The sequence below is a fragment of the Giraffa tippelskirchi genome, chromosome 4 (assembly GCF_054371585.1).
Source record: "Giraffa tippelskirchi isolate mGirTip1 chromosome 4, T2T-mGirTip1v1.2.pri, whole genome shotgun sequence".
NCBI lineage: Eukaryota > Metazoa > Chordata > Mammalia > Artiodactyla > Giraffidae > Giraffa > Giraffa tippelskirchi.
The window spans coordinates 153927580-153954102 of NC_137278.1; the positions used below are offsets into that span (position 1 = coordinate 153927580).

Sequence of the window (26523 nt, forward strand, 5' to 3'; positions counted from 1 at the left end):
GAGCACTTTCACACTGCAATTTAGGAGGTGTGCAGCTCAGGAAATTGCCGGCTTTGGCCAGAGCACACTTTAACTGCAAGGAAAATTTTATTCATCACTCAAGTAATTGGCAGTTTTAATACCTTGTTCATAATTACCTTATAAACAAACGAATACACAAACCAAAGATTGTGTGGCCTGTTATCTAACTTGTAGCCTTCTTTGAACAACGTGATAGACACCTGTGGGTCTCCCTCTCTCTCCCACCAATTACTAGTTTGCTCCATTTATTACGAACCTACGGCTATTTCTTCTTGTTGTTGTTAAATAGAAGCGTAGCTCTGCTCGCTAGCCCCAAACAACCTGGGGACCAAAACCACATGCAGAGTTTGATGGGCGGCAGTGCCTACAGACCAGACAGGGAGGAAAGGAGATGAGAGGGGGTGCTTCAGGGTTACTCTGCTGTTTGATGGAGGGGACATCCTGGTAATGCAAACATTCGGGCTAAATGCATTTAAGAGAACATTTTTGTCCCCTGAAATGTGGTTTTTTTTAAACCCACACACCCTGACCCTACGGCCCTGTGGCTTGTCTGTTGGACTGAATCCATCTCCAGGACCTAGAAACTGACTAATTGTCTCACTTGCCTTACCCTGTACCTCACAGCTAGATCAAGGGGTTTACATGATGATGAATCCAGATGCGGGAAATGGTCAGAATCAGAGGTCGTGGCTGACTTAACTCTAAACAAAGTCTGTTAAGACTTTATGGGAATCTCGGGAGCTTGATAATTGTAACTTATACATGGACTACTAATCCCCCTGCCTTTTGCTGAATCTTACTATTTTCTCAGAGTTCAGCTATTAGGATATTAATCACCCATGCCTGTTGCCTTGTGTAGGATTACTTTAAAAATGGCGTTAGATTTTCCAATGACTTGGGTTAAAAAAGACAATTCCCTGACAGTCCTTAGAGGTAACACGTGGAGTCTTTTCAACAATGTTTTGAGAGTTTTGTTAGTTCTTTGTTATTGGAATATATTTAAAATGTATGGCCTGTTTTCTCCCCTTACTGGGGAAAGCAGCACCTGGCATTTGCAGGTATTTGGGAAGCTGGTCTTCTACTCTGTTGGATGCCAAACACATGCAAACTCCTGGGTTCCTCTTAATCCACCTAGGGTGAGACCCCGTTTTTTTAGGGCCTCCTTAGTGTTGGCATTGGAGAAGGAAATGGCAGCCCACTCCAGTATTCTTGCCTGGAGAATCCCATGGACTGAGGAGGCTGGCAGGCTACAGGCCATGGGGTCACAAAGAGTCGGACACAGCTGAGTGACTGGACACACTGTTGGCATGATGATGGCTCAGTGAGCTGGTGTGCATCCCCAGAGGAGTTTGGAACCAGCAGTTCAGCATTTTTGCAAGTGTGAGAAGTTGCAGGCCCTTCTGGAGGTGCATCTTCGTGTAAGCACTTTCATACCAAAATATGTTTGTATTCAATGAAACAGCCTTCAGGGAGTGCTTTGGGACCAATGGGGAGTTATTCTGCGAGGTGGGAGAGCTTAGACTTCTTAAGGTAAAAGCTATAGTTTCCTAATTTAAACACCAGAGAGATGTTGTTATGATTAAATGGCATAATATATGAAAAATGTCTAGCATAGGTCTTGGCTTTTAATATGTCCTCAGTGTTACTAGATTCTTTGTATATTCTAAAATGGGCTTCTCATCCTGCCTGCCAACGCAGAAGATGTAAGAGATGCAGGTTCGATCCCTGGGTCGGGAAGATCCCCTGCAGGGGAGGGCATGGCAACCTACTGCAGTGTTCTTGCATGGAGAATCCCATGGAGAGAGGAGCCTGGTGGGCTGCAGTCCATAGGGTCTCAGAGTCGGACACACCTGAAGCGACTTAGCAAGCACACATGCACATTCCAAAACCGAGGGGTAGAGATACAGTTTCAAAGGAGCTCACAGTATGGCAGAAGAGACCAACAGCATAAAAAAGTGCTGTGTCAGATGCAGCAGAGGATTTTGTGGAAATACGGAGAGGTGCTCCTGTGGTGAGAGGCACATGAATCATAATAATGCCAAAGAACTTAACAACTTATAGACCCGGAAATGTTTTAATGCATCTTTTGTTACCTGAACATTATTGAATGCAGTGTTTCAGTATTAACAAGTCTCTGGCCACGGGCACTAGTATTTGCAAAATTCCTCTTGTCAGAAATATATTAATGAACTCAAAGCACTCTACGAATGTGGTTATTGGTAACAAGATACACATACAATCTCATTTCTAAATTTTCCTCTTAACTGAGGTTTACCTAAGACTATGTCTAGAGATTCACAGATGACACCACCCTTTTGCAGAAAGCAAAGAGGAACTAAGAGCTTCTTGATGAAAGTGAAAGAGGAGAGTGAAAAAGCTGGCTTAAAACTCAACATGCAGAAAACTAAGATCATGGCATGCAGTCCCATCGCTTCATGGCAAATACATGGGTAAACAATGGAAACAGTGAGAAACTTTATTTTGGGGGGCTACAAAATCACTGCAGATGGTGACTACAGCCTGAAATTAAAAGATGCTTGCTCCTTGGAAGAAAAGCTATGACCAACCTAGACAACATATTAAAAAGCAGAGACATTACTTTGCCAACAAAGGTCCATCTAGTCATATCTATGGTTTGTGCAGTAGTCATGTATGGATGTGAGAGTTGGACTATAAAGAAAGCTGAGCACTGAAGAATTAATGCTTTTGAACTGTGGTGTTGGAGAAGACTGTTGAGAGTCCCTTGGACTACAAGGAAATCCAACCAGTCAATCCTAAAGTAAATCAGTCCTGAATATTCATTGGAAGGGCTGATGCTGAAGCTGAAACTCCAATATTTTGGCCACCTAATGCAAAGAACTGACTCATTTGAAAAGACACTGATGCTGGGAAAGATTGAAGGCAGGAGGAGAAGGGGACGACAAAGGATGTGATGGTTGGATGGCATCACCGACTCAATGGACATGGGTTTGAGTATACTCCAGGAGTTGGTGATGGACAGGGAAGCCTGGCATGCTGCAGTCCATGGGGTCGCAAAGAGTCGGACATGACTGTGCGACTGAACAGAACTGAATGTCTAGAAATGGCAGCACGTGACTTACATGACATATAAAGTTCCACTTAGAGCCTTCAGATTGTTTCATTGTCCTTGGGCTGTGAAGAAAAGACCATTCTTTTTAGGTACACTGTGCCATCATCCAAGCTTCTCTCCCTTGACATTTTATTTCTCTTGCCTAGTAGACATTCTAAGAAGCCCAAGCTGCCTGGTCTGATATGACAGTTAAGATGGTTTTTGCACATCAATTTGGTTCCTGTTTTCTAGCAAGATTGTCATTTAATGTTGAATCTCCCCCTTGAAAACTGTTGTATTGATGACCTTTTAATACTTTGACTTGACCTCTGTCTTGTTTATGTTTGTTTTTTCATTTGTGGTCTAGTGTAGTAATCTTCAGTAGAACTTTCCACGATAGTGAGGATGTTCTGTATGTGTACTGATCCATTTGACAGATACCAGACAAATGTGGCTATTTAGGACCTGACATGTGGCTACTGTGACTAAGGAGCTGAACTTTAACATTTAATTTTAATTTAAATGTAAAGAGCTATAGTAGCTATGTGGCTCCCATATTGGACACCATGAACTGGTGTTTAAGACAGTGTCAAGCTTTTTTAAAATCTCCTTGTTCCCAGGGATTGTTTAGACTGGTATGCTCTTAACTAATACTTTTGTAATATTCAAAGCCTTGGAGTATATCCACTGATTTTGAAGAATACAGCAATGCTTTGAAACTTGCTGTTTCTTAAAGAAAAAGAGATTTGTCCATGATGGCTTTTAAAAAGCCCAATCTAATGAGTATTTTAAGTTCATTTGCACCTATAGTATGTATACTTTTCAAGAGAAGAAGTAGAGATGGATTAGTAGGGAGCTAACAGACCAGTGTCCAGAATGCCAACTTCATGATAGTCATTTCACATCTCATTTCATAAAATGATAAGGAAGAAAGACCGTTAACAAAATAACAGAAAGAAAAAAAATCAGTTTAAATGCATTGCATTTAGATAACCACAGCTGTTAAACACACCCAGATTTATATAGGAATGTTTTTCATATTTCTAACTTTATGATCTATTATTTAGTGAAACATTGACATGAGTAAAGAGTTGCTATTTTAAAAGTGCTCTTTAGAGCAATCAGTTTTCCATATTTGTGAAGAACAAGTTAGAAATAGTATTTTTCACCTTTCAGATTGTTGTACCATTCATCCTGTTATCTGTGCCATTCTTTAAATCCAGAGCTGGAAACAAAATTGTGGAAATATTACCTGAACACCTGAGACAATTTCAATCCCTTGAAACTTTGGACCTGAGTGGCAATAATATTTCAGAACTTAAAACTGCACTTCCACCCCTACAACTCAAGTATCTGTAAGTCAAGTTGTTTTTAACAAAATTTTCCCCTATGATGAAAATATTGTGCTATATTAAAAAGGAAACAACTTTATGATAGAGACCACAATGCTGACTTTTTTTTTAACCACTGTCTTCATTTAATTCTTACACTTTTGGATTGCAAAAAAATGAGATCTTCTTTGACTACTATAGAGGCACCAAGTGCTTCTTTAAAATATTAATCAAAAGTAAGCCACTGGTGTGTTTTATTAATAAATGAATTTCACAAAAATTAGATAACCATCTCTAACAGATATTTGTAATCTTCAAATGTTTTAGTCACTCTCCCTAGAAATATGTGAATCATAGTTGATATTGGCCTTCAGGGACCTAAAGAGTTAATTATTTTAACGTCCATTGTAACAGATAATGGCTCAGCCCTCTGAGCAAGTGTTTCTGTACAGAGAACGCATGCGCTTTAACTTCCCAAAGAGAAACTCAGCTTCAGACTTTCAACAGGTATATCAACAGCAACCGAGTCACATCCATGGAACCTGGGTATTTTGACAATTTGGCCAACACACTCCTAGTGTTGAAGCTGAACAGGAACCGAATCTCAGCTCTTCCACCCAAGATGTTTAAACTGCCCCAACTGCAACACCTGTAAGTAAAATGTTCTCTTGGATATGGTGCCCTCACCTCCTCTAAACCCTTGGCATCTTCCCCCTAAAATCCACCACGTGGCAGGAGTTTAGAAGCAAGGATGTAGCTACCTTTCCTCTGAGAGCTGGAGTTGTAGAATCTGAATCAGAAAGAGCCTTAGAAGTGACCCAATGCCGTCTTCTGCCTGAGAAGGCAGGTTGGGTGTTCCTAAGAGTGGAGAGTGTATTCATCAAACAGCCTCTGTACAAAGACATCATGGTGGCACTGAAGATGTGACTCTCCATGGAGCTGCAGAAGGCGAGAATAGTACCAACAACTGACTGCATGGGCCCTGGTAGCTTAAGGAGCTATAAAGAACTGTCTCATTAATAACGGTGGAGCCCTCTGTGAACAGGCTCCTACAATATAGTGGTTTTCAGCCTTGGCTGCACATTACAGACACTTGGGGAGCTTTTAAAAATCCCAGTGCCCAGGCCACACCCTACACCAATTACATTAGAACCTCTGGGAGTAGGATCCAGGCTTCAATAATTTTTTAAAACTCTCCAGGTAATTCCAGGGTACCAACAAGATTAAGAATGACTGCCTCAAAGAGAAAGCATTAAACACAGGGCAAATCGTGACAGAGGGGAATCAACTTTTGTAAGCAGTTGAACAGGATAAGCTTGACGGTCCTGCTCCTGAATAGACCTCGTGTTTTAACATGATATTCAGTACTCCCATTCTGGATAACTTTCAAAACCAATATTAACATGTTTGGTTCTACACTGAATGGACAACAGTTTAGAAACTCAAGTGCAGTCTGGTGTCCGTGTTTTATTGTTCTGAAAATGCATCCCATGTGTCAGAAGGAAATTTGTTCACTGCTAATAAATCAAAATTCTTCTCAATAAGAATGTTTAGAAATTTAAAATATCCTCTGTAATTTAATGCAGGCTAGTTTAACTGTATTGTCATAATGTCACATTTTATTACTGCCTCCAGAATTTGTCATATAAGCTAACTGTTTAACATCCAATGCAGTGAACTCAACCGAAACAAGATTAAAAACGTAGATGGGCTCACATTCCAAGGGCTTGGTGCTCTGAAGTCTCTGAAAATGCAAAGAAATGGAGTGACAAGACTTATGGATGGAGCTTTCTGGGGGCTGAGCAACATGGAAATCTTGTAAGTGTGGGTGGTCAGTTCCTACTCAGGCAGTGTGATCCTGAAATGCTCAGTAAGCATTCAGCAGCTTTTCTTTGAAATCTTGTTTATAGCCTCATCATTGATAATCTTATAATTTAATATTTAGTTTTGTTTCAGGTGTTGTGACTGGGAATGTAGAAGCACAGTATTTTCTGGTGATATCTCTGTATAACAAAAGCTACACACCTCAATAGGCATATATAATAGGTCGTAATCATGTCCCCTTTGAAGACTCTCGATAATAAACTTAGGATCCTGCTTTTGACTCTTGTTGTCAATGTAGGCAGCTGGACCATAACAATCTAACAGAGATTACCAAAGGCTGGCTTTACGGCTTGCTGATGCTGCAGGAACTTCATCTCAGTCAGAATGCCATCAACAGGATCAGCCCTGATGCCTGGGAGTTCTGCCAGAAACTCAGTGAGCTGTGAGTAGCCTGCTATTCTCCTCAGGTTTGAGAGCAGGAATCATGCCAGAGCATGAGCTTCTTACCACTGATCTGTGAAATTTTCATAACAGAGTTTCCAAGGTGATAGCTTTCTTTTTTTTCACATGCAACCTAGGCATAGTTTTTTTGTGAGAAGTTGAAGCTAGCTTCAACTTCAGCAACTGCTGTTTCAGTCCTGTGGCACAGGGGCTAAAGCAATGGTGGTGATTTTCAAATAAAAAGATTTTAATTACTAGGATTAGAAATAATGTTTACCTGAGTATTATTAAGAAGGAGGAGTTTTAAAATAAGGATTATTGCAATATATATTACATGTTGGCTTTTTTTTTTTCCTACAAATCACTGCTTTGAATTGGAAAATAAAAGCTATTGTTGGTTTTTTTTGTTGTTGTTGTTCATTTTCTCTTTACAGGGACCTAACTTACAATCACTTATCGAGGTTGGATGATTCAAGCTTCCTGGGCCTAAGCTTGCTAAATACATTGCACATTGGGAATAACAGAGTCAGCTACATTGCTGATTGTGCCTTCCGGGGGCTTTCCAGCTTGAAGACTTTGTAAGTTACATATTTTGCAAGTTACACATTTTGCTCTCCATGCATGAAGCTAATTGGTTCCTAAGCATACCTACTTTTCTCCAAGCAGATTTCCTTTGTTGTGAAGGAAATGTGTACAGCCTCAGAAGAAGTGTCTTAATCTTTCCCAGATCAGTTTGATTAAAATCAGTCCATTTCATCCATATGTGCTTCTTAGAGGGATTAGAAGGAACAGTGATCAGATTCGTGAGGTGATTACAGTCAGCCTTCTCAAGATCTCCAAGAAGTTGGTAACTGCTCAAGAGGCAAACAATTTTAAATCCACTAATTTTTTCTTTGTAAAAGTGCATATTAAAAATTACCCAGAGCACAAAAGATATATAAAGGGCAGCAAAAGAAGATGCCTGTTTGTGAGACCAGTTCTATCCAGACTTGACCTCTGTCCCAAGAGAAGGAAGAGAGAGCGGGATTAATTGACCTTTGAAAAAGTTTTCAAATATTCATTTGAATGTTGTGCAATGGGCTCTGAATTTTTTGCACTGTCAGAAACTTTTGCTCTGTACACTATTTGAATCATTACATAATTGAAAAGTATGTTGTATGCTTTGGCAACCTGCTCTTGTGTGGTTGGAACGGTGGTTTTAAAGTTCACCGTCTTTTTCAGGCTATTCAAGTCTTTCAGAATTTAGTCATCTTGATAGAGGAGTTCATAGGACCAGAGTCAACTATCCTAAATTCAGGCAAAAGTGTAAAATGTTGAGGGAGGAGGTAAGACGTATGTTGAGAGAAAGAGTTTTCTATTGTTTTGAAAGGGGCAGAGATGATACGGGGAGTTATGAGAGATTTATTAGAAATTACATGATCTTAGCTTTCTAAGCTTATCTCTAATAGAGAATGCTTCCCTGGTGGCACAGTGGTTTAGAATCCACCTGGCAATGCAGGAGACACTGGTTTGATCCCTGATCTGGGCGGATTTCACGTGCTACAGAACAACTAAGCCCATGAGCCACAACGACTGAGCCCATGCTCTGGAGCCCGAGGACCACAACTGCTGAAGCCCACACACCCTAGAGAAAGCCCAGATGCAGCAGTGAAGACCTACCCAGTGCAACTGTAAAATAAATAATTAATTACATAAATAAAAAACCAATCTCATCTGGGCCACTTTGATTAAAAAAACAAAAAGTCTGTATCTTTTGTTACATATCTGGTACCAGTTTCAGTATCTTTCCTTTTTAACTAGAGATCTGAAGAATAATGAAATTTCCTGGACCATTGAGGATATGAATGGTGCTTTCTCTGGGCTTGACAAACTGAGGCGCCTGTGAGTATGATTTGCTTCATAATTTGTGTCACTCTTTGATCCAAACATTTTGTTTTTTGCTTTTGGCCATGCTGCATGGCTTGAGGGATCTTAGTTCTCCAACCAGGAATTGAACCCGGGGTCACAGCCTTTGAAGCCCTGAGTCCAACCACTGGACCACCAGGGTGTTCCCTAAACATTTTATCTTAATCAAACTCAGTTCCACACACAAGTTGACATCTTTAAAGAGTTGTGAAAAAAGGTGCTTAATCTGGTTGCTACCTTTTGTCATTTCCCTAAATGACTACTGTTATACAGGAAGTGTATTAATTAGGTTTTCTTCCTTGGTTATAGTGCTTTTACTCTACAACTGGGTTACTGCAGCTGATTTTAATATCCGGATAAGAATTTTCAGTTGTCTCGAGAGCTTAGACTCTTGGGATTACTGTTGTGTAAAGGTTAGTGCACTTACTAAGTTCAGCATTTGAAATGTCACAGGAATGTTTAAATGAAGTGATCCAGTGACCAGTGATCATTGATGGGTTATCAGTGGATTCCAAGCAGTACAGGATAAAAACATGTTTCTATTTGGCCACAAAATGGCCTTGCAAATGGCAAAATTCTGTATTTTAAATGAGTAACTTTCAAATTGACATCCGTTTGGTTCTAAACTTCTGTGAGTGATGAAGGTATCCATGGAGTGGGTGGGTAAGGAGACAGTCTCCACTGTTACCTGCTTTATTTATGAGTGTTTTGAGACATTTTACTTGGAATAGGTTTCTGCCTCTTTGAAAAAAAAATCACTGCTTTACTTTACCCGTCAGAGTAACTTTTGAATACCTGTTTTTGCTGGGTTCTCTGTCAAATGCTTTGCAACCATGCTGAACTGAAATCAGTGTCATGGATATGTTTTTTAAGGATGTATTGTTTAATTGAAGAAAATAGAATATCCACAAATGGTTTAAAAAGCAGTTCTTTTCATAAGAATTGCACTCCAGAATGGCTTTTTACTAACTGTTCTATTATAACTTTTTTTTTTTTTTAAAGAATACTCCAGGGAAACCGGATCCGATCCATTACCAAAAAAGCCTTCACTGGTTTGGATGCATTAGAACATCTGTGAGTAGCAGGAGTTTACTTACCTTAAAGACCGTCTGCAATGGTTATCTTCTTATTTGTCATGGAAGATAACACAAACAAGAATGTAATTTTGTTGGTGTCCTCTCATATAAAATGTGCACATCTATCCATCCTTTGTCTGTCTATCTACCTACTTGTCTGTCTATACCTGTATGAAAGTGTAAGTGCACAGATACATGTTCCTTTTGCATTTAAGGGTGTTTCTTTCCATCATTTTGGGGTTTTCTTTGGTTATGTTTCTCAAGCAGTGGCATATTTAATTTTTTAAAAAAACTACTATTTCTTATGTACCCACTGCATATCAAGCATTATGTCAAATATTTATATTTCTCAATCCTCACAAGAAAGCTATTTAATAGCTATTGTTATCTCAATTTTTAAGTTAAGATATGGAGGTTCTAAGAGTTCCTTGCTTCCATTGAACAGTTAAGAGGGTGACTTGCAAGATCAATAAAGACGATTTCCCCTCCAACCCCAGTTCCTGAGAGTGACTGGAGAGTTGTAACACTACTTGGAGAACTTTTGTTTGTTGTTGCTGTTGTTTAATTATAAAAAAGCATGCAGCCTGTTTTTCCTCCTTTTATTCTTTCTCATTCTCTTTTGCTGCTGACCTCTAAGTTAGCAGCTGGCAGGAGCAGAGCTCAAACCAGGGCAGCCTCTCCCATCACAGCAGCTCTCGCCTTCACAACCCCTGCCTGCCCGGGAGCTGGAGGCACACATTCCTGAAATGACAGTTAGGGACTCAAGTTGTTTTCACGTACGAAGAGCGGAAGCTAGCCAGCCTCAGTGGGAGTCAACACCTGCAGGAGTACAGAGCCAACCAGCTTCTGATAACCATGGGTGAATGTGTATATTGATATGTGCAGCGGGAGTCTGAAGCAGTATACAATGTGTCCAGCCTGACTTTTAATGTTTATAGCCGAAGGTTTTATTATCTATTAACCTGGACAATAGAAGTTATCATTTAAAATACACAATTGGTTGGTACCGTCATTGGTGCTGTGTGCATAGTTATTATCTGTGCACCACTTTCTTATATTCTTCCCACTGAGCCCTGGGTTGCAGAAAGCTCTGGACGGCCAGCCATGGCAGCAGTGCGGCAGTCCGGGTTACAGTGGGGTGACTGTGCAGAGCAAAATTTGGAAGGGCAGGCCAATATTGCTGGGCTTCCTGAAACAAGTTATTTTCAAAGGGAAACTAGCCAAAAGGGTTTGTCATCCGACCCTTCCACTTTTGGGAAAGAGGAATTAGTGGATCTGTGGAGCATTAACTTCTCGTTTAGTTTCCTAAACCTTTATAACTCTCCCAGCGTCTTTCTTTGCCCCTCCCACATTTGGGACCTTGATTCTGTCTTCTCTTGCCCCTCATCTCATTCAGAACCCCCTTTGTCCACTCTGAATCCTGTAAGGGAAAACAGAGTAGTACAGGCGGGGAGGATTTTAATTCCAGACTGCTTGTCAGCACCAGTGGAAAAAAAAATATCAGCCCAGAATATTCTCTCATTTTATGAACGTCCTGCCTGAAGTGGTTGTTTATTGGTTTGTTTGTTTTAGTAAGTACCTCTTGTCTGAACGCCTACCTGTCTCCCCATTAGTAAGTTGTATGTATCAGGAGAGGCTAGTGACTAAGAACATCGTTTTTGAAATTGAAAATAATTGAGTTCAAATCTTATCTGCCCCTTTCATGCCGAGCCAAGGTGGTTATACCATCTTCTTTTTTGTGTTGCTGTGAGGAATAAAATGTAATAATGTGTAAACAAAAATCACTTAACATGGTTGCATGTCATAGAAGATATTCTATACGTGATGGTTTTTTAAAAGCATAATTACAAGGAATTTTATATATCTGTTTAAGTTATTAAAGTTTACTGATTTGAATAATGAGAATTACAGGAAAATAACACAGCAGAACAGCTTAGGCCCTTGAGAGTCAAAAAATCTGTATGTAGTGATATAAAATCTCTCTCACCATAACAGAATCTGCCTCTGAATCAGATATCCTTGTTCTTGAACACAAGCCTCCTGATGAGTTCTTTGATCACCCTATCTGTGCATTTCAGCACATAGAGTATTTTGGGGGTGAGTTGGGGGTAGGCATCATGGGTCCAACCTGTGCCTGAAGGCACACAGTGACCATAATTTCCTCTAACGTATTTGATTTGGTGGCTTTTTCAGAGACCTGAGCGACAACGCAATCATGTCATTACAAGGCAATGCTTTTTCACAAATGAAGAAGCTTCAACAACTGTAAGCATTTCTTTTCTTTCCAAGAGTTTCACATAAAGCATTGAGGGACCAACTGTCAAGGGATGGGGCATCTTGGATTATGTATCTGTAGAAAGTATGTGGCACATCCATCACATTACTTAACTTTTATTACCAGAAAGCAGGAGGAGTGGGGTTTTTGTTCTATTTGTTGCAAAGAGGAGTTTCTTTTAGATATGCGATTTAAATTTGTGAGACCCAGTATAGCGCAATGCCTCATCATAGTAACCAGTTTTCAGTACTGAGATATTTTCAGTGTTGCTATACTTCTGTCTCTCCCATCAATGAGAACAGCACCACCACCACCACCAACAAAATGGTGCTAGTTCTCTGTCTTGCATTTTAAGATGCACTATAGAATATTTATTCCATGGGATGTGTGTATTTGGTTTCTCCATTCAATGCTTTGTTAATATTTACTTGAGTTTAGTTTACTTGTAGAAATCTGCATTTCATACAAAACAGATTGAATGTAATTACTCTCCTCAGGCACTTAAATACATCAAGCCTTTTGTGCGATTGCCAACTGAAATGGCTCCCACAGTGGGTGGCGGAAAACAACTTTCAGAGCTTCGTAAATGCCAGTTGTGCCCATCCTCAGCTGTTGAAGGGAAGAAGTATTTTTGCTGTTAGTCCAGATGGCTTTGTGTGTGGTGAGTGGAACTGTGGTCTTTGCCTTTTATTCATTTTTCTTTTTTTTTTTCTCCCATTTGTCCGAAGAATGGATTTGCATAAATTTATATACCCTAAATTAAGCTCTTATTTCTGCTGAGGATGAGAATGGATCTGTAGTTTGCTGATGATTGCAGTTTTTACTGATGAAAACTTTTTTTTTCTGTAATTTCTTCCTCTTTTGTGTTGGCATCAGGGTGGTCTGGTGGAAAGAGAGTGACGTTGTTATCTTGAGAGAATTGGAGGGTAGTAGCAGCCCTGCTACTTAATTGCAAGTCCCTGAATTTCAATCTTCTAATCTGTGAAATGGGAACACTGCTGTCTGCCCTCCCCAGATCCAGGGATTGTTGAGAGGTTCTCTTGAGTTCAGTGAAGAGACTGACCTGAATCTTGTGTAGATGCTGTTTACAGGGAATAGAAAGAGACAATTATTAGCTAGTGATTTATAGAATACTAAAAATTTTACTGTCGTTGTTCAGTCACTAAGTCGAGTCCAACTCTTTGCAACCCCATGGACTGCAGTATATCAGGCTCCTCTGTCCTCACCTGTCTCCCAGAGATTGCTCAGATTCATGTCCATTGAGTCAGTGTTGCTATCTAAAATTTTACTGTTGGTGAGTATAACATTACAAGTAACAGAAAGTTTGAGTTTATTGTAAATAAATTTAAGCCCCATTGTTTTATCATCTAAGCCTCTCAGCATAGAAGTCTGCTCACCCAACTTCAGATAGCTAGTTAGCAGATCTGAGTCAGACACCCAGATTTCCATCTCTCTGGTGCAGTCTCCTGTTTACTGCATTCATTCAGTTCAGTTCAGTCACTCAGTTGTGTCTGAGTTTTTGTGACCCCATGGACTGCAGCATGCCAGGTTTCCCTGTCCATCATAAACTCCCAGAGCTTGCTCAAACTAATGTCCATTGAGTCAGTGATGCCATCCAACCATCTCATCCTCTGTTGTCCCCTTCTCCTGCCTTCAGTCTTTCCCAGCATCAGGGACTTTTCCAGTGAGTCAGTACTTCACATCAGTTGGCCAAAGTATTGGAGTTTCAGCTTCAGCATCAGTCCTTCTAATGAATATTCAGGACTGATTTCCTTTAGGATGGACTGGTTGGATCTCCTTGTAGTCCAAGGGACCCTCAAGAGTCTTCTCCAACACCACAGTTCAAAAGCATCAATTCTTCACCACTCTTATCTCTTTATAGTCCAACTCTTACATCTGTACATGACTAGCTGGAAAAACCATAGCTTTGACTAGACGGACCTTTGTTGGTAAAGTAATGTCTCTGCTTTTTAACATGCTGTCTAGGTTGGTCATAACTTTTCTTCTAAGGAGCAAGCATCTTTTAATTGCACGTTTGCAGTCACCATCTGCAGTGATTTTGGAGCCCAAAAGAATAAAGTCTGTCACTCTATTGTTTCCCCATCTATTTGTCATGAAGTGATGGGACCAGATGCCATGATCTTAGTTTTCTGAATGTTGAGTTTTAAGCCAGCTTTTTCACTCCCCTCTTTCACTTTCATCAAGAGGCTCTTTAGTTCTTCTTCACTTTCTGTCATAAGGGTGGTGTCATCTGCATATCTGAGGTTATTGATATTTTTCCCGGCAATTGATATTTCTCCTGGCAATTCATATTTCTCCCGGCAAGTCTACTGCATTACTCTACTGTTTACTATCTGATGTCATGGAGACCTTTGTAAAACTAAATTTGCATATAGAACATGAAATCAAAATTCACTTGAATTTTAGTATGTGTGTTAAGATATTACAGAGCCCAATTCTGCATTGCCTTTAAATTTTATTTAAAACTGCTTTGCCTACAATTGTTTAGTTAAGTACAAGAAAAACTTTTTTTTTTACATTGCTGCATCAAGTGGTGCCAACAGTTTCTGCAAATAAAACATCTGATGTAGCTTTTGGAACTACATAAGCATTTGGCTTTCATTTGTAAGGGCCTGAGCTATTCCTTTTCCATGGTCTTTATTTCTCAGTTCTCTAGTCTCAAGAGACAACTCTCTATTACTTTGAGAAATATATATGTGTAGGTGTAGGTGTGTGTTTATGTATGTGTCACATCCATAGATTTTTCACTCCCTCCATTGTGAATCTGAACCTTGATTTACCAGATGAGAATTTTAGAATAGTCCTACAGAAAAAGAAACCATCCTGGTTACAACATGCAGGTGTGGCATTGAAAATTAGCTGCACTGGAGTTGTCAAAGGGTCCTCCATACCCTGTTTATACACACACACACACACACACACACACGCACGCACGCACGCACACACACACACACGCATCATTTTTTCAGTGCACTCAAATAATACATTTTGGTTGATTTAAGATGCTTCCTTCTGGGTATAGACCATCTGTGAGAAACTGAAGTTCAGAAAGGTAAATTTTCCAAGTAACAGAACTCAATATAACTGTTTGGAATGACAGAGCTGCTTATCTGTAATAATAATGTAGCTCTGACAGTGCAGTGCAGTGGCCTGATGGACTGTCCACCCTAAACTCCAGGCTGGAACCAGGGGCCCACAGAGAGCTTGAGGGATGCTTTGTCTTGCACTGCAGGATTGTTTTCTCCTGCTCTACCTAAAAATGACTACTCTTTGAGTTTCCTAGAGGCTGAGATGGTAAAGAATTTGCCAGCAGTGCAGGAGACCCAGGTTCAGTCCCTGGGTCGGGAAGATCTCCTGGAGAAAGGACTGGCTGCCCACTTCAGTATTCTTTCCTGGAGAATTCCATGAACAGAGGAGCCTGGCGGGCTACAGTCCATGAGGTCCCTCTTAAAGAGTTGGACACGACTAAGTGGCTAACACTTAATAAGAGTTCTAGTTTTGGTAAATGGAATGTTTATTGCTGTCTTTAGTGATATTGATTATCATTATTGACGTTAGATTTCTTATTTTTCTACTTCTTATTTGTGGAGAACATGGGGAAAAATGCAGTTCCTGATAGTAACATTTAAAGGTGCTCCATGAGCCTGAACGTGTCTTAACCAATTTCTTCTTGTATTTCTGTAAGAAAAAAAGAAAGCACAGGAGGTCTGGAGTAAACTGTATTCCAAAATATCAGTCTCCTCTCAGTTAGTGATGCGTAAATAGGTCTCAGTCTCTATTCAGAATGAATGACTGACTTTATACACTCTCTCCCAGTCTAGTTTCAACACTGGGACTGCTAGTCCATCTGTGAAACATACACAAACTGTAAAACCTAAGCCACTGTTTGTTTTGAGTTTCTTGGTGTTCCAATCTGAGTAGCATTTGGACCCTCAAGCTTTAAAGCTGTTTTGTTTCCTCCTCTCCATTTTGAACAGATGATTTTCCTAAACCCCAGATCACGGTTCAGCCAGAAACGCAGTCGGCAATAAAAGGTGCCAATTTGAGTTTTATCTGCTCAGCTGCCAGCAGCAGTGATTCCCCAATGACTTTCGCTTGGAAAAAAGACAATGAACTACTGCACGATGCCGAAATGGAAAATTATGCACACCTCCGGGCCCAAGGTGGCGAGGTGATGGAGTACACCACCATTCTTCGACTCCGTAACGTGGAATTTACCAGTGAAGGGAAATACCAGTGTGTCATCTCCAATCACTTTGGTTCATCCTACTCTGTCAAAGCCAAGCTCACAGTAAATAGTATGTGATCTGACTTTTCCTCTTGCATGTAAAGATATGTTTTTATGAAACAGAAAGTACCTGGTTTCTTCTCTTTCTCTTATTGCCAACCCTGTCCTCTGCTCTCAGAGTTCTCCACCTAAACCCTGCCTTTCCCTATCTCTCACTCCACATTATTAATATTCTTGGTTATATGTACCTAAGCTAGCTGTTACTGTATTGAAGACCCCAGGCTTAGCATGGCGGGTAACCCAGGTAAACCAGACACTTTTTGCTCTTTGAGAGTTCATGGTGTGCTTGGTCTGATGAGGAAGATCATGAAGAACAGAGTTAAAGGATATCACTTTTTTTTTTTTTAAATTCAGATATAGTTGATTTATAGTATTGTGTTAGTTTCAGGTATACAGTAAAGTGATTCAGTTATATGTATATTTTTTCAAATTATTTTCCATTATAGGTTATTACACGATATTGAATATAGTTCCCTGTGTTTAATGAGAAATCCTAGATGCTTGTCTGTTTTATGCTGTTGGTATCTGTTAATCCCATTCTCCTAGTTTATCTCTCAGCCCCTTTCCCCTTTGCTAACCATAAGTTTGTTTTCTGTGTTTGTGAGTCTGTTTGTTTTATATACATAGATTAATTTGTATTATTTGTTTAGGTTCCAGATATATATGATATAGTCTTTGTCTGTCTGACTTACTTCACTAGTATGAGAATCTCTAGGTTGCCACCCATGTTGCTGCAAATGACATTATTTCATTCTTTCTTATGACTCACATTCCATTATATGTATATACCGCATCTTAAATCATCTTCTGAAGGGCACTTGGCTTGTCTCGATGTCTTTGTTATTGTAAATAGTGCTGCTGTGAACATTGGAGTACATGTATCTTTTAGAATTCGAATTTTCGTCTTTTCTAGGCATATGCCCAGGAGTGGAATTTCTGGGTCACAAGGTCACTGTGTTTTTAGTTTTTTAAGAAACCTCCATACTGTTTTCTGTAGTGGCTGCACCAGTTTACATTGCCATCAACAGAAAGCACACCACCTTTAGCTTAGAGATCTCAGTTTGAATCCTGCCTCTCCTGCTATCAGCTGTGGGACTCTCAGCAAGTTACTTAACCTCACTGTATCTCCATCTCTACATCTTTCAAATAGGAATAATAATACCTACCTTACAGAGGTATACTTGTGAAATAAAATAATTTGTGTAAAGGACTCAGCAGAATGCCTGGAATAGAGTAAGTGCTCAGTAGATGCAATAAGCATTAGCTGCTACTGATGCAGGTGTCTCATCCTGTGCTTTGTGTGGCAAGTAGACAGTTTTGCAGTTTATCATTTCATTGTTTTTATTGTCCATGGTAGAAGATATGGCTCAGTAGTGTGTTACTTCCACAAATAACTGCTGAGCCCTGACACATAGAACAGAAAATTGTAGGCCAAAACGCATGTCTAAAGTCATAGAATGTTAGAGCCAGGAGGAACTTTAAAAAAAAAAAGATGGAGTGTCCAGGGTACAAACAGATGAACTGATTTGCCTAAGATCGCACAGATAATTATTAAGGAAACTAAAAAGTGACTGGAAAATAGCAGAAAGACCATCAGTGTGAAGCTCAGGTGGCCTATTTCATCCTGACTTGGTCACTTCTGTACCTGTGTACCCTTGAGGAGCTTCTTGATCACTCCATCTCTTGCAGTTGGAAACAACACCTGTCTTACTAAGTCAGGGACTTTTGTAAGTATCCAAAAAAAGCGGGGGCGGGGGGATGAAAATGAACCTCCTAACTCCAGAACGCTAATGCCCCTGTGTTGTATTTCTTATTTCAGTGCTTCCTTCGTTCACCAAGACCCCCATGGACCTCACCATCCGCGCCGGGGCTATGGCGCGCTTGGAGTGTGCTGCGCTGGGACACCCAGCCCCTCAGATAGCCTGGCAGAAAGACGGGGGCACGGACTTCCCGGCCGCAAGGGAGAGGCGCATGCATGTGATGCCTGAGGATGATGTGTTCTTCATTGTGGATGTGAAGATAGAGGACATCGGGGTGTACAGCTGCACCGCTCAAAACAGTGCCGGCAGCATTTCTGCAAATGCAACTCTGACTGTCCTCGGTGAGTGGATGCTTTCAGATTCTGTGACACATGTTAGCCTTTAGGATACCAGCTCACCCAAAGGCCCTAAGAAGTGTCAGAACTCAGGAGGGTGAGGGCTGATCTGTAGGACAGTGCCCTTTCCTGGAGGCGACAGTGGCTTCTCAGAAGCTTTCAGGTCGGGGAATACATCACACCTTCAGACCTGTGGGTAGTGAGATGAATCTGCCCCCTTCCTTCTGAGGAGGGGGAAGAGTAATGCTTTGACGCTCTCCCTTTTTGCTAGAATTACCTTTCTCTACTCTTTCCATTATACAATCTGTAATTAAAGTCTTAACAGTATAAAAAATATAAAAAAAAATAAGTATCTGAATAAATTCAGAGGGACCTGACTCTTTTTCTCAGCCTCCCATACCACCTTGGAAATGAGTTCATTCTTTATCGTTTACTTTGTTGTTATTCAGTCACTCAGTGTGTCCCACTCTTTGCAACCCCAGGGACTGCAGCATGTCGGGTTGCCTGTCCTTTCCCATCTCCCGGAGTTTGCTCAGACTCATGTCCGTTGAATTGGTGATGCCATCCGACCATCTCATCCTCTGTCTTCCCCATCTCCTCACGCTCTCAATCTTTCCCAGCATCAGGATCATTTACCTAAACAGATGCCTTTTAAAAATGTGAGCATGTTAATCATATATGTGTATCTTTGAAAGAGTAAATCAGGGTAACCTTATGAACACCAAATAATAAAAGTAAATTATTTTCAGAATTTTAATACAGGTGGGGACATCTAGCACTAGGAAGTTTCCCTTTAAAAATTTAAACATTCTGATTTTTTTTCATCCATCAACACACCCTTGTGCTTAATATTATTTGTATGCATTTTCTATTTCTAAAATATGTCTAAAATGTTTTGCTTTGCCCGACTTCCATCATTCCCCAACCTTGCCAAGAATGAGGGAGACTAAGTGAGAGAAACAGTAAATATTATCCTTAACTGGTGTTATAAGGAGATGACAGCCAAATGATGAAATGAAAGCCCAGATGTCGTATCCATGTTCAAGGTTTTAAAGAGGCATGGGCGTGAAGCTGTGGGAGAATCCAGTTTCAGCTCCCCTTTGACTACATTGAAGCACGAGGTCTTATGCTGTGTAAACCCTAACTTCATGTCAGAGATTAAAAGCATAACTTGTCATTTCAGAGACACCATCGTTCTTGCGGCCCCTGTTAGACCGAACTGTAACCAAGGGGGAAACGGCCGTCCTGCAGTGCATTGCCGGGGGGAGCCCTCCCCCAAGACTGAACTGGACCAAGGATGACAGCCCCTTGGTGGTCACCGAAAGACACTTTTTTGCAGCAGGCAACCAGCTACTAATCATTGTGGACTCTGACATAAGCGATGCCGGGAAGTACACGTGTGAAATGTCTAACACCCTGGGCACCGAGAGAGGCCACGTGCGCCTCAGCGTGATCCCCACCCCCACCTGCGACTCCCCTCAGATGACGGCCTCGTCACTGGACGACGATGGCTGGGCCACCGTGGGCATTGTGATCATCGCGGTGGTTTGCTGCGTGGTGGGCACGTCGCTTGTGTGGGTGGTCATCATCTACCACACACGGCGGAGGAATGAAGACTGCAGCATCACCAACACAGGTGTGTCCACAGAAGCCTGGCACGGGGCGCAGGAGTCGTGTGTGTTTGTGGTCCCACTGAGATTTGCTTCTGAGTGTGTCTGTTGCAGTGTGAGGCCATGTCACAAGGGTGACTCATTTATTTCAAGCCGGGCAACTGTGGTTAGCTAAAAATAACACCCCAGCCCAGAATAAAGCTGATGGTTAAAGATGAGTACTTTTTGTCAGAACCTCATCAGAACAGCGTGTTGGCTGTGAAAGACCATGCAGAGGCATAGGGTAACGCACACCCTCAGATGGTGGTAGGGGGCCAGAGACGGCCTTCAGTCATGAGGATTACACTCAGCCATTGTCTTGTCCCTTGCGAGCATGTGTGCATGTGTGTGTATGCAGGCGTCTAGGAGAAACGGGCTTTGATTGTATAGGCAACTCCTGTATCAGTGAATAATGCAAAAGGAATATGGCAGAAATCAAGCTTACATAGTATCTAAAATACTATCTCATGAAAATTATCTTTTCTTTGTAAGCATTTGTTGTCTTTGAAAGTTGGGAGGAGTGGGACTTCCCCGGTGTCCCAGAGGTTAAGAATCCATCTTACAGTGCAGGGGACTCAGTTCGATCCCTGGTCGGGGAACTGAGGTCCCCACGTGGCGCAACGCCACTAAGCCCGTGTGCCACAACTAGGGAAGCTTGGGCAACACGCTAAAGAGCCTGTGCACTGCAGCGAAAACCCAGTGCAGACAAAAATTTAAAAAAATAAAAACAGAAGTAAAGAAATTTGAGAGGAGTATCCCACAGGCCACAAAGCAGAAAATCAGCTGAGGTGCCCCAGAGCAGCAGAGCCCTGGTGTGCCGTCCGTCAAGATGGTTTTGCAAGGGTAGATTGATTTGATTTAAACAGAAAACAAAACAAAAGGGTATAGACCATTCATCAGGGAAGCCTATGTGGCAGTTGTGACCATTCTTGGTTCATAGAACGCTGTTGTTGATTACAGATGAGACCAACTTGCCAGCTGATATCCCGAGTTATTTGTCATCTCAGGGAACATTAGCGGACAGACAGGACGGGTACGTCTCCTCAGAAAACGGAAGCCACCACCAGTTCGTCACTTCTTCTGGAGGCGGATTTTTCTTACCACAGCACGATAGTAATGGTACGTGTTTAAAATGAACATGGGCTATTGGCGTTTTGAAATAACCCTTTGGAAAGTTCAAATACAATGTTAATTTCCACAGGGAATTGATACACTCAAATATTTAGGACCTGGCCCAAAATCACTAACAAAGCTGATATTAAATAGCCCTAAGCCTTTCTCTTAAATACTAGAAAAATCTTTGTTTCTGGCAATAAAAGAAGACTAGTAGGTTAGGTAAAATTTAATTCCTCCATGCAATGTAGTATTTCCTCTATGTCATAAATGTTCTTTGGCCCTGAATGTTCTTCTTACTTCAATGACACTAATTGGTTTCATGCATGGTCTTAAAAGTCAAATGATTTAAAATCATTCTATTAGACACTTATAATTCTGACTCTTACTTTAAGAACTGTATAAAGAATTATAATGGAGGCTGCATAATATAAAATCATCAGCTTGGTTGAAGACCCACTTCTGACACTCCCTGTGTATCCTTGGGCAATTATAATTCTTCCCTATTAGGCTGTTGTGAACATTAGATAAAATAATAGTATATGGTGCTTGGCACATATTAAGTGCTTAGTAAGTAGAAGCTATTGACATTTTACCATCTTTTCTCACAAGTGTTGACTGAGTATCTGCTCTGTGGTGGACTCCATAGTTTAGAGGGAAGAATGTTTCCAGTTTTACAGTTTAGTCAGCAGTGAGACAAAAAATTCAACAAATAATTGCAAAGAGCTTGACAAGGCAGTGATAGAGGGCATAGAGATAGAAGAGAAGATCATTAAAGCAGTTGTTCTGATTAGACTCATTTGCTTGCGAAGAGCAGAAGCCCAAGCTCATTTGAATAGAGCCAGGTTTACTGAAAAGGCATTTTAAAAAGTAAAGGGACAGAACTGGAGCATAATAGTGACATGTCTGCTGGGTGCTGGGACTGGAGATCAGGCCACTCTCAGAACAGCCCTAGGGGTAGCCAGTGGTATTGAATCACATTCTACACATTTGCTTCTCGCTGAGACCACCCCCCACAAGGACTGCCCAGTTCCTGCTGCCCAGGTACATGGTCCATTGTGGCATCTGTCACCCTCATGATGTCTCTTGTCCTTCAGCTGCTGTGTCCCCTGCTAACCAGAATATCATTTCTGGGTTGCTTAGCGCAGATAACTCATGAGAGGTTTCTGTTGGTTTGTTTTTTTCTTTTTGGCCGACTTCATCTTTGAGCCGGGCAATAAGAGGTCATTGGTTAAGTGCCAGTACCTCATACTGGTCATCAGTGACTTTCTGGAGGCAGCAGGCAGTGCTGGTAGCATCATGTGGTTCAAACCATTGCTGCTTCAGCCACAGTGTCCATGAACAGATCGGTTTCTCTTGGAAACCAGGGGGTGGGGTCAGCAATGAACTTAACACATCCAGTTCAATGGTTCATCAAGCTCTCTTCTAGTAAGGTATCATAAACTTACTTAATCACTAATCTATAGGCATCATTAAATTTTGAAAAAACCCATAAATTTCTGCAATATTTCCTTTGTATAACGTTCTGTCTGAACTTTTCATCTATAAACATGGAAACTGTCATAAGTGAAGAGACGGCTGAATGGTAATTGAACTTACGGTTCAGTGATTAAGACGTGTGTTTTAAAGGGACATGTCACGTTGACAACAGCAGTGAAGCCGATGTGGAAGCTGCCACAGACCCGTTTCTTTGTCCCTTTTTGGGACCCTCAGGCACTGTGTATTTGAAGGGGAGTATGTATGGCTCAGATCCTTTTGAAGCCTGTCATACAGGTATGTGGTTTTCATTTCTGAGTTCTGTTTCCTGGAGAGACCTCTAGAAGCATTAACTCCGTCTCCCGATATTGTCCCCAAACTTAAAAGGTTGTGGTCCTGACCTGAGATCAGCTTTAGTGGACCACTATGAGCCCAGTTACGTAAAGAAGAAGGAGTGCTACCCATGTCCTCATCCTTCAGAGGAATCCTGCGAGCAGAGCGTCACTGATACAGGATGGCCTTCTCATGCGAAGAAGTTACTCAGCTCTTCTTATTCTCAACATGAAGGACCAGGAATGAACAACTTGTGTCTGAACAAGTCTTCTGCAGATTTTAGTCCAAGCCCAGAGCCACCATCAGTTACTTTGAGTAATTCTTTCATGGGTGAGTTTATTAAATTATTAGGTACCTTGACTCCAGACTGACATTGCAAGTTGCATGGGGGAGAGCCATAAGAGTTTTGAATGCCAGACTGGTGAAGAATAGTTTCTGGTGTATATGTATATATCTTTTTTAATGGTGCTGTCGTGACATCCTATTAATTAGCATCCTTGTTTCTAAAAGCAGAGGCAGACATGGGGATTTTACTTGATTAGGTATTTAATCCAACGCTAAGCCTTAGGAACTTTCTGGGCAGCTCTGTGTGTGGCATCGTCTTGAAGACAAGAGTTTTGGAAGTGACTGAGGAGCGCAGTTTGTCAGTCATGTGGAAAACGTGGTTTTGGACTACAGCAGCCTCTGGGGTGGAGTTGTGTGCATGGCATGACTGCGGTTTGGGATGTCTGCTGGCTTATTACTAAACCCACAGTCAGAGTGCAGACAGAGTCCTACCTGGCAACAGCCTCTCGTCAGCCAGGCTGGGCTGCCTCCTACAGAGGAGGCTGTTGGAATCCTGAAGCCCACAGGGGTGGCAGTGAACACTGGCTGACACCGAGATTCATTTCTGAAGTTTTTAGTCTAGTGCGTGGGGAAGGGACGATGGAGTGGAAGAACTGAGATCATCTTTTTGCTGCATGGAAATATGGAAAAATGAACTACAACTTGTCTTCTAAGAAAAAAAATAGAATTTTTAAATATTTTACCCAACTTTTAAGAAACGTCATGTTTTCTCATGGTATAATTATTTATATCCCTTTTTAAAAAAATGAATAATAATTTTTATAGGACCTAGGAGAGAATTTGAGTCAATAAAATTATTATTTGCTACTGAGGAAGAAAGGGCAAGACATACAGGTTATTTTGAGAGAAGCTTTCCATACTGAGGCACAGTTTACTTTTACATGACTAACCAAATGCTCTTTGTGGAGAATGGTGGGCTTTTAGTGAATACAGGATTTGGAAGAACTTCTATCCGGGAACTTGTTGCTGATAATATTACTATAGGTCCTGAAAGTGGAAAAGAAGGGCTGCTTGTATTCAGTGGATGTATGTGTCAGAGGGGTGCACATGCCTTCAGCCCCACTCTGTAAGGTCTCTCTCCATAGCACAAGTATATAGCCATCTACCTGAATCCCATAACATGGACCTGTAGAAAGTTCCCCCCATATTTATGGGGAAAGGTGCCCCTTAAATGCATTCTGTTTGAAATGCATTCTGTTGATTGCTCCAAGGGCCCCATATGCTCAAGGGGTTTCTCTTTTTCAGCAACATTTGGAAAGCCTCTGAGGAGACCTCACCTGGATGCCTTTTCAAGCTCTGGGCAGTCATCGGAGTGTCAGCCAAGAGCCTTTCACTTGAAAGCTCGTTCTTCCGTGAACTTGGACTATGAGTCAGAAGAAGATGGGAAAGAAAGGACAGATTTTCAGCAAGAAAATCACACAAGTACCTATAAACAGACCTTGGAAAGCCACAGGACTTCAAATTTTCAGTCTTATGACTTGGACACATAAACTAATGAGACCAAGGATGAGTTCTAACATACTACCTCAACTGGACTTTTATTTAAGAGAGAGAGAGAATCCTATGTTTTTAAATGGAACTATGAATTTTAAAAGGATAAAATGTCTTATTTATACGGATAGACAAAAATTACAAAAAGGCATAAAAATTTTATACTGGGAGTAACTTTCATATAGGAATACCTTTACTATTTTATAACTTTGCTTTATGCAGAAAATATCTTATGTAAATTAATGGTATAAATCCATGACTATTTTATGTATTTTTATAATGCCAGATTCCTTTTTATCAAAAATGAGTACTAAAGCATTTTAAACAATAACTGTCTTGTATGTTTTTTGAATAGAGGTCACTTCATTTTATTTTGCACATTCTCCTTAATAAAATGTCTCATTTTGATCCCAAACCCCATCTATCCAATAACAATCTTCATTGTTTTCAGCACACTTTAGACATAATTAGTTCATATTATCATGTCTCTCATTGGTGGAAATTACATTCAGCACATTAAAATATGAGTAAATGATCATTCTGCATACCTCCCGGGGTTGTTGTAATACAGACTCAAATCACATTAGTGTATGTGAAAGCCCATTGTAAAATGAGAGGGAGCCACAAAGGTTTGAGGTACATTCATTTATTTCTTAACTCTACAAACAAAAAGATGTGTTGTTGCAGTCCAGTGTTATATAGTACAACCACCGTTGCTTAAATCACTGCTCAAGCCATGTTTCCTTAATTATCATAATGCTTTATGTGGTCTAATGCTTTGTGCATTTCCAGATAGTTTCACATACACCATCCCTTTAATTGTAACAAGACAGTGGTTTATTGCCCATTTCTCTAGTTAAAATGTCTGTAGCAGATGTGGGGTTTCATCGTCTGTTCCAGGTTGTAATGGGATGCTGGTGAAATTCTTTCGTGTTCTTATTGATTTTTCTGCTGGACAAGCAGTTCTTACAGAAAAGGCACTCTCCAGCTATTCAGCAACACTCTTTAAGAATTAAAATACTTTTCTAATGTGGTCATCACGGCTCTACTTGTTAAAAACTGAATATAGAATCTGTTACTTAAAACGTATACAATTATTGTAAATACTTGTTTTAAGCAGTATTTAGGTGAAAATATTGTTATGTGACTGGCATATATACACACACATACAGAAAATTACACATTTCCAAAATTAAATGATGTAGTTTGAAGGAATTGAAACAAGCATTAAGTTTAATAATTTAGATGATAAAACTGTTTTTCCCCTTAGTAAATCTTAAGATTGGCATTGAAGAAGTTAATATGGTACATTAAACTTTAAAGTCTACTAACCTGTTGAAGGTGTGACTTTGTCATTGTCAGTTCCTTGAACTAAATTTAAAAACACATATTAGAAAAGCAGATCACAGGATACGTTGGGGGTGAAGTTTTCCTATTTAGTGAGTTTTGCGTTTTGTTTTTAGTGAGCTGGAAGCCTGGAACCCAGACTGCAATAATATCTTCCCTCCTTTAATTTAGACACCGGAGTCCAAGACAGGAAGTTGATCCTTCCTGGGACAACCAGTGACTAAGAGCAGAAAAGTGATTTTGTATGCTTTGGCTTTATCATATGGCTAAATTTTCAAAATCTTGTTAATTTGTCTTCAGTATTACCCAGACGTGATCCAAGCGTCGATAAGGGGTCTCCTCAAGGATTATGAACTTCTTTTAAAGGATTTAATTTTTCTAGACTTAAATACAAAAGTTTAAATCATTCACACTTGAAATTC

The 26523-nt window shown here is 40.6% G+C and overlaps 1 protein-coding gene across 1 annotated transcript in view; it reads left to right on the top strand.

Moving 5' to 3' along the window:
- The window catches only part of LRIG3 (leucine rich repeats and immunoglobulin like domains 3), a 51549-nt gene extending 26464 nt beyond the window's left edge, over nucleotides 1–25085 (top strand). Inside the window, exons 4-19 of the mRNA XM_081483518.1 lie at nucleotides 4315–4446; nucleotides 4930–5073; nucleotides 6097–6240; nucleotides 6545–6688; nucleotides 7122–7265; nucleotides 8488–8568; nucleotides 9595–9666; nucleotides 11862–11933; nucleotides 12441–12604; nucleotides 15942–16262; nucleotides 18072–18353; nucleotides 19531–19983; nucleotides 20957–21115; nucleotides 22739–22882; nucleotides 22973–23248; nucleotides 24509–25085. Of these exons, the coding sequence (XP_081339644.1) occupies nucleotides 4315–4446; nucleotides 4930–5073; nucleotides 6097–6240; nucleotides 6545–6688; nucleotides 7122–7265; nucleotides 8488–8568; nucleotides 9595–9666; nucleotides 11862–11933; nucleotides 12441–12604; nucleotides 15942–16262; nucleotides 18072–18353; nucleotides 19531–19983; nucleotides 20957–21115; nucleotides 22739–22882; nucleotides 22973–23248; nucleotides 24509–24753 (2977 nt within the window). The 3' untranslated portion in view covers nucleotides 24754–25085. The remainder of the gene's footprint in view (nucleotides 1–4314; nucleotides 4447–4929; nucleotides 5074–6096; nucleotides 6241–6544; nucleotides 6689–7121; nucleotides 7266–8487; nucleotides 8569–9594; nucleotides 9667–11861; nucleotides 11934–12440; nucleotides 12605–15941; nucleotides 16263–18071; nucleotides 18354–19530; nucleotides 19984–20956; nucleotides 21116–22738; nucleotides 22883–22972; nucleotides 23249–24508) is intronic.
- Nucleotides 25086–26523: the final 1438 nt, after the last annotated feature.